At 35.8% G+C, this 8,869-nt stretch overlaps 1 protein-coding gene across 1 annotated transcript in view; it reads left to right on the forward strand.

Moving 5' to 3' along the window:
* Window positions 1–8,869, forward strand: part of LOC107700256 (multiple PDZ domain protein-like) — a 49,400-nt gene that overhangs the window by 36,679 nt on the left and 3,852 nt on the right. Inside the window, exons 29-42 of the mRNA XM_016501862.1 lie at window positions 39–247; window positions 1,193–1,284; window positions 1,728–1,773; window positions 2,069–2,146; window positions 2,229–2,600; window positions 3,700–3,783; window positions 4,044–4,267; window positions 4,389–4,536; window positions 4,891–4,962; window positions 6,125–6,173; window positions 6,257–6,300; window positions 6,407–6,517; window positions 7,644–7,748; window positions 7,861–7,955. Of these exons, the coding sequence (XP_016357348.1) occupies window positions 39–247; window positions 1,193–1,284; window positions 1,728–1,773; window positions 2,069–2,146; window positions 2,229–2,600; window positions 3,700–3,783; window positions 4,044–4,267; window positions 4,389–4,536; window positions 4,891–4,962; window positions 6,125–6,173; window positions 6,257–6,300; window positions 6,407–6,517; window positions 7,644–7,748; window positions 7,861–7,955 (1,729 nt within the window). The remainder of the gene's footprint in view (window positions 1–38; window positions 248–1,192; window positions 1,285–1,727; window positions 1,774–2,068; window positions 2,147–2,228; window positions 2,601–3,699; window positions 3,784–4,043; window positions 4,268–4,388; window positions 4,537–4,890; window positions 4,963–6,124; window positions 6,174–6,256; window positions 6,301–6,406; window positions 6,518–7,643; window positions 7,749–7,860; window positions 7,956–8,869) is intronic.

Genomic DNA, 8,869 nt, shown 5'->3' on the forward strand with positions numbered 1-8,869 from the left:
GTGTGTGTGTGTGTGTGTGTGTGTGTGTGTGTAAGCAGGCCGCATGCAGCAGAGGTATGGCAGTCTGCCTGGAGAGCTGCACATGTTTGATCTGGACTGTGGCTCTCACGGCTCTGGACTGGGATTGTGTTTGTCGGGAAACAGAGATGGAGCGCGTGGTAGAATGAGTGTGTACGTGTCCGAGATCAAACCGGACGGGGCTGCTGCCGCAGATGGTCGGGTCAGAGTGGGAGATGAACTGCTGGAGGTGAGAACGACCTCCTGAACTCATTTCATTTGGCAAGTCCAATTATTCAAGACTTTTTGCTGTATATGTTATAATTAGAAAGCAGACTCATTCAGTTTCTAATGAAAAACGAGAGATCGGTGAATTGTGATTGTTTAAACAAATACTGATTTTGATGGTTTTTTGGGGGGGTGACTGATATTTTTAGGTTATTGTTTAAAAGTTGCCATAAACAACAATTGCTTATACTCTCACTGGCAGCTATACGAAATTTGATTGTATAATGATTGTAACAACAGTAATGCAACATTATATATTATATAATTTTTAATTATATAATTTTTTGAATTAAACTACCTAGTTTAAATGTTGTGCTCAACGGCTAATATTAATGTATTTATTAGAGAAATATTGAGTCATATATGAATACATATATAATGAAAATGATACATTATATTTCAGATAATTAGAATAATTGTGAAATAATTGTCAAATATATTAAATGTATTATCAAATGAAATACACATCTGACAGCTTTATGAATAAGTCCCATTTAAAACTGAAATCTTTTCAGTATTATTAACAATAAATAAAGACATTTGTATTACTTTTTAATTCAAGCCTCTTATTTGAAGCACAATGGATTGATAGATTTTTTTTATTGTATTTTTAATGTGTGTGTTGGCAGGTTCAAGGTGTTGGCATGTTTTGTATTAACATACAGTACTTTTAGATTATATTTGATATTATGATCAAGTTGTTCTGTTTCTCAAAGTCTATTAATGTTACATTTATTTTGGCAAAACTGAATGTCATATCAAAAGATGGTATGTAGATTTGCATGTAAAAATGTTAGAATTGCCCTCAGTCTTCCCAGTATAACTAAAAGAGCAAAACACAGTGAAATATGGGTCTTATCAAAGGTCAAGGGTTAGTCTTCAGCGTGTACATGTGTGCATTTTGCAGATAAATGGACAAGTGCTGTATGGACGCAGTCACCAGAACGCAACAGCAATCATCAACAACACTCCGGCTAAAGTCAGGATTCTGCTCACAAGGTGAGACATGTTCACATGGATGCAGATTAACACAAGCTTTCTTCTACGTGCATTTTAATATGCTCTTTATATACATAGCTTATTACTGTGGAGTGCAAACATCTGAGACTGCAATGCATGTCGCATATAATGCATGATTTGTTTTTAATTTGAAACAGAAATAAAGAAAGACTTCGGATTTTGAAATATTTAAAACAAAGAAAGATATTCAGCACTACTTTTAGGTCTATGCCAGCTTGAATGCACGGTGTCATTAAAGAATGTCAATTCACTCAATTTTTTTATTCTGATATGTATCATTTGTAATGAAAACACTGCATATAATTTGAAATCAAACTAGAAGCATTTTCACTAAAGGTCTCAGACTTTGTATCCTACTATGTATCTATGTGTAGTGTGGATGTGTCACATATTTTGATGCACACATGTAATTTTCTCATCAGGAATAAAGCTGCACAGAAACAGATGACTACAGGACCAGCAAAGGAGGCAATGGAGACACACACACACTTAAATAAATAAACTAAAAAACTTCTTAAAACAGTAAAAAAAAAAAAAAGACAATAATTATAGAGCAATGCTTGATTAACAAATTAAATCATTGTCCAAAAAAAAGCATTCTGAACAAGTTCTATTTTCTGCATATTTCTGACAAGTTCATTCATTTTTTGTTTTATTCTTGATTCTTTATTTTATTTTGATGAATTTATCTTCGTTTACCACGTCTGCATTACTGAATGTCTTCAGTCTCTTGCGTCATCTAATAACACTTTTATCTGTTTAGATGGACAACTGTCCTGTTGTATCTCCAGCTATGCATATCAACATGATCAGAGAAGGTCAACATTCAGTATTATTGCAGGTAAAACTGTCAAATCAAATGTTAGACAAAAAATATCTGCCTACTTCATTCTCTTTGTTCTCATGTTTCTGTTTGTCGATAGGATGGAAGGATCAGCAGAGAGGATAAACTGAAGTCTCGTTCCTCAGAGAGCCTCAACATTGGTCTTCCTGCTCCAATCAATGCCACATCCAATCATAAGCCCTCCTGTCATCCTGCCAGTCACATGTCTCCCAGCCACTGTACGCCTCCATCATCTGGTGTTTCATCAGCTGATGACAGGAGCCGCTGCGGCCCCACAGCCAATCAGAGCTCTAGCACAGGGCCTCACAGCACTTCTTACTTGGCCCAGGGTTCTGTGAGCTCTGACCCCCTAACAAGTCCAATCATAGCTGGCTGTATAAATACCATCGATATCTGCAAGGGCACTGCGGGGCTCGGCCTCAGCATAGTAGGAGGCTGCAACACAGTGCTGGTGAGAAATTGTAAAGAAAACCATGTATATTAGATTTAATGGTGTCGAAACGGCAACTTGAATGCAAACTTGAATATCAAATACCACAGCAATGTTATCTGTAGTAGCGATAGCCAGCCAGAAATGAAAATATCACATCATCATTTATTCACACTCATGTCATTCCAAACCTGATTTTCTTTCTTGCGTGGAACACACAAGGAGAAGTTTAGCAGAATGTTCACGCTGTCCAATCTTTACAATGCAGGTGAATTGTGATATAAAAAAGTAAATAAATAAATAAATTATAAAGCATTTATGCATTTATGCATTGCCAGAATATTTTATCCAAAGCAACTTATATTGCATTAAAGATATCCATTTTGTCAGTTCATGCATTTCCTGGGAATTGAACCCATGACCTTTTGCGTTAGAGTTTGAGCGATAGGAATTCACTGTGAAAGCAGCTCACGTGACATCAGAAGCTATACAATATTTTTGAGTGGAGAACAGATTAAAATTTCATTTTAAATTTTAATTTTTGAGTGAACTATCCCTTTAAAGAAATATTTAATGTCAACTAGTGCAGGAAGTAACTCATCTCTTAAACAAAAACAAAACTCATTTACAGTGGAAGTGAATGGGGTATGTTGAGAAATATAAAGTTTGTATATTTTTTTTTTTTTTATTATTTACTACTAAAATGCTTATTATTTGATCTGTAAAGTCGTCTAAACCCTCCTGTTTTTGCTCTTTTTGAACTGAGGGATGAGTCTAAATTACTTGTTCATGTGGTATTTGACAGAAGGCCAGAGAGAGCGCTTGATAAAGCTTATAAAATATTCCTTTCAATTAAAAATATATTTTGAAGTAACATGTTGCAATCACCAGAAATCAAAATGGGAGTTCAAACAATATTCTCTCTTTCCCTGGGGATTTTTTAAATGTGGAAATAAACAAAGATTTTGGATTTTGAAACAGTTAAAAGCAAAGAAAATTTATTAGATTCTGCACTATTTTTAGGTTCATGCCAGCTTGAGTCGTTAAAGAATGACTGCTTTCAATGCAACTTTTTGCTTGCATGCTGATAATATCATTTCTTTCTTTCTTTCTTTGTCAGGGCGTAATAGTGATTCATGAAGTGAATAAGGATGGTGCGGCACACAGAGATGGTCGGCTGTGGGCTGGAGATCATATACTAGAGGTACAGAAGTGTAGCATTCACCAGTGAATTTGTATAGTTTAGTTTACTAAGAACTTCCATTGACCCAAGGTATGTACAATCAAATACACAGAGTAGCAATCATTAATGTAAACTTATGCCTTAGATTGACATCAACAGGGTGCAGTGCACATACAGTATTTATGCACAGATTAAACTGATCTGGGGAAATATTTAATCTACTTTTTCTGTCCAAGGTTCGTTGAATAGCTCTTAAGTGTAATTACTGTTATCTCCTCCAGGTGAACGGCATTGATCTGAGAATGGCCACTCATGAGGAGGCCTTGAGCGTCCTGCGCTTGAGTCCGCAGCGTGTGCGATTGTGCATCTACAGAGACCCTGGGACAGAAAACCACTCCACACACACCCTCCAGAACCACACACCCGAGGACATGTGGGACCTCTTCAGTGTGGAACTGAACCTCAAAACAGGACAGGGACTGGGGCTTCGCATTGTGGGTAAATGGTGGGTTATTCTCAAGGAATATAATTACATTACAGAACTGCACACTATAGGTCATGAATAATACATAGAATCAGCTGTTTTATGATTCATCTGAATTCATAATTGTCTGCATGTCTTTCAGGAATGATACTGGAATCTTCGTGTCTGAGATAACAAGGGGAGGGGCTGCAGACTTGGATGGAAGACTGTTGCTAGGTGACCAGATTTTGTCTGTGAATGGAGAGGACATGCGAGCTTCATCACAAGACGATGCAAGCGCGCTACTGCAGGTGCACGCAAATACACAGGAATACAGTAATTAATGCATTTCTTTCATAATCATAATAGGGCTAATTGCGCTCCTCACCTTGTGTGTGTGTGTGTGTGCGTGTGTGTGGTGTGTGTGTGTGTGTGTGTGTGTGTGTGTGTGTGTGTGTGTGTGTGTGTGTGTGTGTGTGTGTGTGTGTGTGTGTGTGTGTGTGTGTGTGTGTGTGTGTGTGTGTGTGTGTGTGTGTGTGTGTGTGTGTGTGTGTGTGTGTGTGTGTGTGTGTGTGTGTGTGTGTGTGTGTGTGTGTGTGTGTGTGTGTGTGTGTGTGTGTGTGTGTGTGTGTGTGTGTGTGTGTGTGTGTGTGTGTGTGTTGTAGAGCTGTAGTGGGCCTGTGCTGTTGGAGGTGGCTCGTTTTAAAACTCCATCACACTACTCATATGGAGATCAGGTAAACGCTGAATCATTCCTGTTATGCAGTACCCTTTGAACTTTGTGATACAAAACAATAAATATGCATGTGTTATAATTCAATTAAATATTTTTTTATATAGGGTTCAAAATACGCTCTGGTTAAGTTCAGACCATTATTTACACATGAAGATGAACAGAATGACTCCCAAAAGAATAGCCATTGCTCAGTGACCGACATCAGGATGTCGACTTAAAGTTCATTTTGATATATTTAACCTTTTTTTTTTTTTTTCAGATTTTTGTACATTTATCAAGCAAGGTGGAATTATTTGGCGCGAGAACAACTAACACAAAAAAATGATATCAGAACCTAGCTTTTGATAGTTAAAGAGCATTAAGAAAAGAAAAAAATGGAAGACCAATTAAAACAGAATGATTGGCAATTTTAAAAAAAACCTGAACAACTTAATAAATTGACAATTTGTAATGTTAGAACTTTGTGAAGTTAGAATGCATAGCACATGGGAAAGTAGCAAAATTATAATTGTGAATAAAAGAAAACTAAATCGATTTCCATTTTTAAACATTGTGAGGTTAATATTTTATACAATATATTAGATACGCTACTGTTCAAACGTATGGGGTCAGTAAGATTTTTTTAAAGAAAGTAATACTTTTATTCATCATGTATGCATTAAATTGATCAAAATTGACAGTGAACACATTTATAAGATTTCTTTCAAATAAATGTTGTTCTTTTGAACTTGCACAGTTTATATCACAGTTTCCACCAGAATAAAAGCAGCACAACTGTTTTCAACATTGATAATAACCAGAAATGTTTCTTAAGCAGCAAATCAGCACATTAGAATGATTTCTGAAGATCATGTGACACTGAAGACTGGAGTAATGATGCTGAAAATTCAGCTTTGATCACAGCAATAAATTACAGTGTAGAATATATTGAATATATAGAATATATAATTGTAATAATATTTCAGAACATGACTGTTTACTGTAATTTTGATGAAAAAAAGCTGACCCCAAACTTCTGAACGGTAGTGTATTATGGAGAAAAACTCTTGACACACTGTACACACCATACATACAGTATATTTACAGCACACAAATGGTCTCAATGGTATCCATCTCAGATCTAACAGTGTTTGTGAGTCTGTGTTCTGTCTGTGTTGTTGCAGGTGGGCGAGCTGGACGTCCCTCTTCTCTCCTCTTTCAGTGCATATGATTGTAAGAGTGTCTGTCACACCACACAATTATTCACTATTCAGTTCTATTCATCAGTGAGTCAATGTTTTCATCTTTTTGCGCAGCTGTGGATGGGAACGTGGACATCAGAACTGTCAGCGTTCAGAAGGTGGGTTTGGTTTTACATGCACTTTCAAAGCAGTAATGTAAGGCATGTTTCTGCAGTAACCGTATGATCCACTAGTAACTGTACTGTTGGTGTGATTCTGTCCCAGCATGAGTGTGAGTCTGTGGAGTTGAGATTGAGAGGCACACAGGGAGATGGAATGATTTATATCTCCAACCTGGACCCGACCACATCCGCAGCGCGTGCAGGACTTCTGCAGGTACAGAGAGAGAGAATGAGAATGCTCGACGCTTAATATAATACAGGACCTGAAAGCCTTTCCCCCTTTTTCATTATGTTTAGAAAATGTTGATGATGGAGCCGATAGCCTGTCCTATTAAAGGCAAAATTTAAATAAATAAATACATAATCATTGTAAGCCTCACAATATACATCAAACTATATGTACACTACCATTCAGAATGTTGTGATTTTTGAAAGAAATTAATACTTTCATCCTGCGCGGATACAAAATTAACAGTAAAGACATTTATAATGTTAAAAAAGAGATATTTCTCTTTTTTTAAATAAATGTTGTTCTTTTGAATTTTCTATGCGTCAAAGAATCCTGAAAAAGTTACATTTTAAAATATATTACAATAGAAAACAGCTGTTTTAAGTTGTAAAATGTCACAATATTACGGGTTTTACTGTATTTTTGCTTTTAAAAACACACACACACACACTTGAGAGAGTACACTCAGATACTGTAAAATGTAAAAAATGTAATTGATGCCAAAACTTTGAACAGTAGTGTGTGTGTGTGTGTGTGTGTATATACACATACATTTTCCATTTATTTAGCCTTTACTAGTCAGTAAAAGCTATATAGTTTAAGGCTACACTGTTTTATAGTTATTTATAGAACTATATTACCAATAAATTAAAAAACATATATGTATTTGGATTTTTTTGTACAATGATTTGGGTAACAGAGTTGAATGGTTGAGCTGGATGAATTCTATGAACACTGAAACTTGTGTAAAAATTGAGAAAACTTTTTTTATTTTTTTTTTGCTCAAAATATTTTTACTGCAATGAACTGTAAGTAATTTTGGGATAATTGTTTGAATTTATGAAATTTAATGATTTTATATTTCGTGTTTGGTCAAGATGGGAGAGGCCAAAATCACCACTTTCACAAATGGATACAGCAATTTAATGTGTTTAAACCCAGCTAGTTTTCATACTAGATTCATTTTATATTAGATACTAGTTTATCTAACATATCTAATAGTTCCTACTACAAAAATGTAAATGTCACAGGACACCGAAACGAACACACCACTCATGAGAATTGCTTCCCGCCACCCTCAAATATAATCACCTCTGAATTGAATTTTCAGCTGGGTGCCAGGGTCATCAGCATTAACGGTACATCAACAGCACGTCTCTCAGTTACTGAGGCAAGTGCTGTCCTGAGAAACAGCATCGGAGCCGTCACACTGCAGGTGTGTGTCTTCAGACACGAATCAAATCATTTCAGATACAAAACATCATCAAATGTTCAGTCATTCCACACAGTCTTTCCATGAATGTCACACTCTGTGTGTTTGATTAAAGGTGATGCCAAGTGGCTGTGCAGATGGAGCTCGTAAAGATCAGGCATCTTTAATTCACTCCTCACCTGGAGGACACACTACCCACAACCACCAGAGGTACTCCAAATGAATATTTATCATTTCATTATAATGCATAAAAACTGTCAAACTGTGCCGAAGTAGATTCCTATGAAAAAATCTCATGAAAAAATAAGGTTGTATTGTATTATGTTTTTCAACATTGATAATAACCAGAACTGAGCATATTAGACTGATTTCTGAAGATCATGTGACACTGAAGACTGGAGTAATGATGCTGAAAATTTAGATTTGCATCACAGAAATAAAAGTTAGAAGTGCAAGCAAAATCCCCAAATGACCTTTAATTCACCCAATAATTATACTCCAATTTTATTTAATTGCCAACAGTCTCTTAGTTTGCTTTCATTTTCATTTAACAAAAATTATGACGCTCGGGACAAAATTCAGGTCCTGATTTATGCTTTCATTTAAGATTTATTACTGGTTTCATCCCAACACTATGGAAGCCTGTTTCCACCACTGGAAAAAAAAAAAAAAAAAACAGTAATTGTGACTTTTTATCTCACAATTCTGACTTTTTTATCACTTCTGTGTTACAAAGTCAGAATTGCGTGATATGAACAATTCACAACTCTGACTTTTTTGCTTGCAATTGTGAGTTTATATCACGCAATTCTGACATCTTTTCTCTGAGTTGTGAGAAAAAAACTTGCGGTAACACTTTATTTTAAGGTCCAATTCTCACCATTAACTAGTTGCTTATTAGCATGCATATGACTAGCATATTGGCTGTTTATTAGTACTTATAAAGCACATATTCTGCATGACCATGTTCTAGATCCCTTAACCCACCCAATACCTAAACTTAACAACTACCTTACTAACTATTAATAAGCAGCTAATTAGCAGTTTATTGAATAAAGTGTGACCAACATTTTTTATGAAATGGTCAAACCAAACTAATGTAATCAGTTTGAATCAGTCTGGGA

Source organism: Sinocyclocheilus anshuiensis, unplaced genomic scaffold (genome assembly GCF_001515605.1).
Source record: "Sinocyclocheilus anshuiensis isolate Anshui unplaced genomic scaffold, SAMN03320099.WGS_v1.1 scaffold326, whole genome shotgun sequence".
Classification (NCBI taxonomy): domain Eukaryota; kingdom Metazoa; phylum Chordata; class Actinopteri; order Cypriniformes; family Cyprinidae; genus Sinocyclocheilus; species Sinocyclocheilus anshuiensis.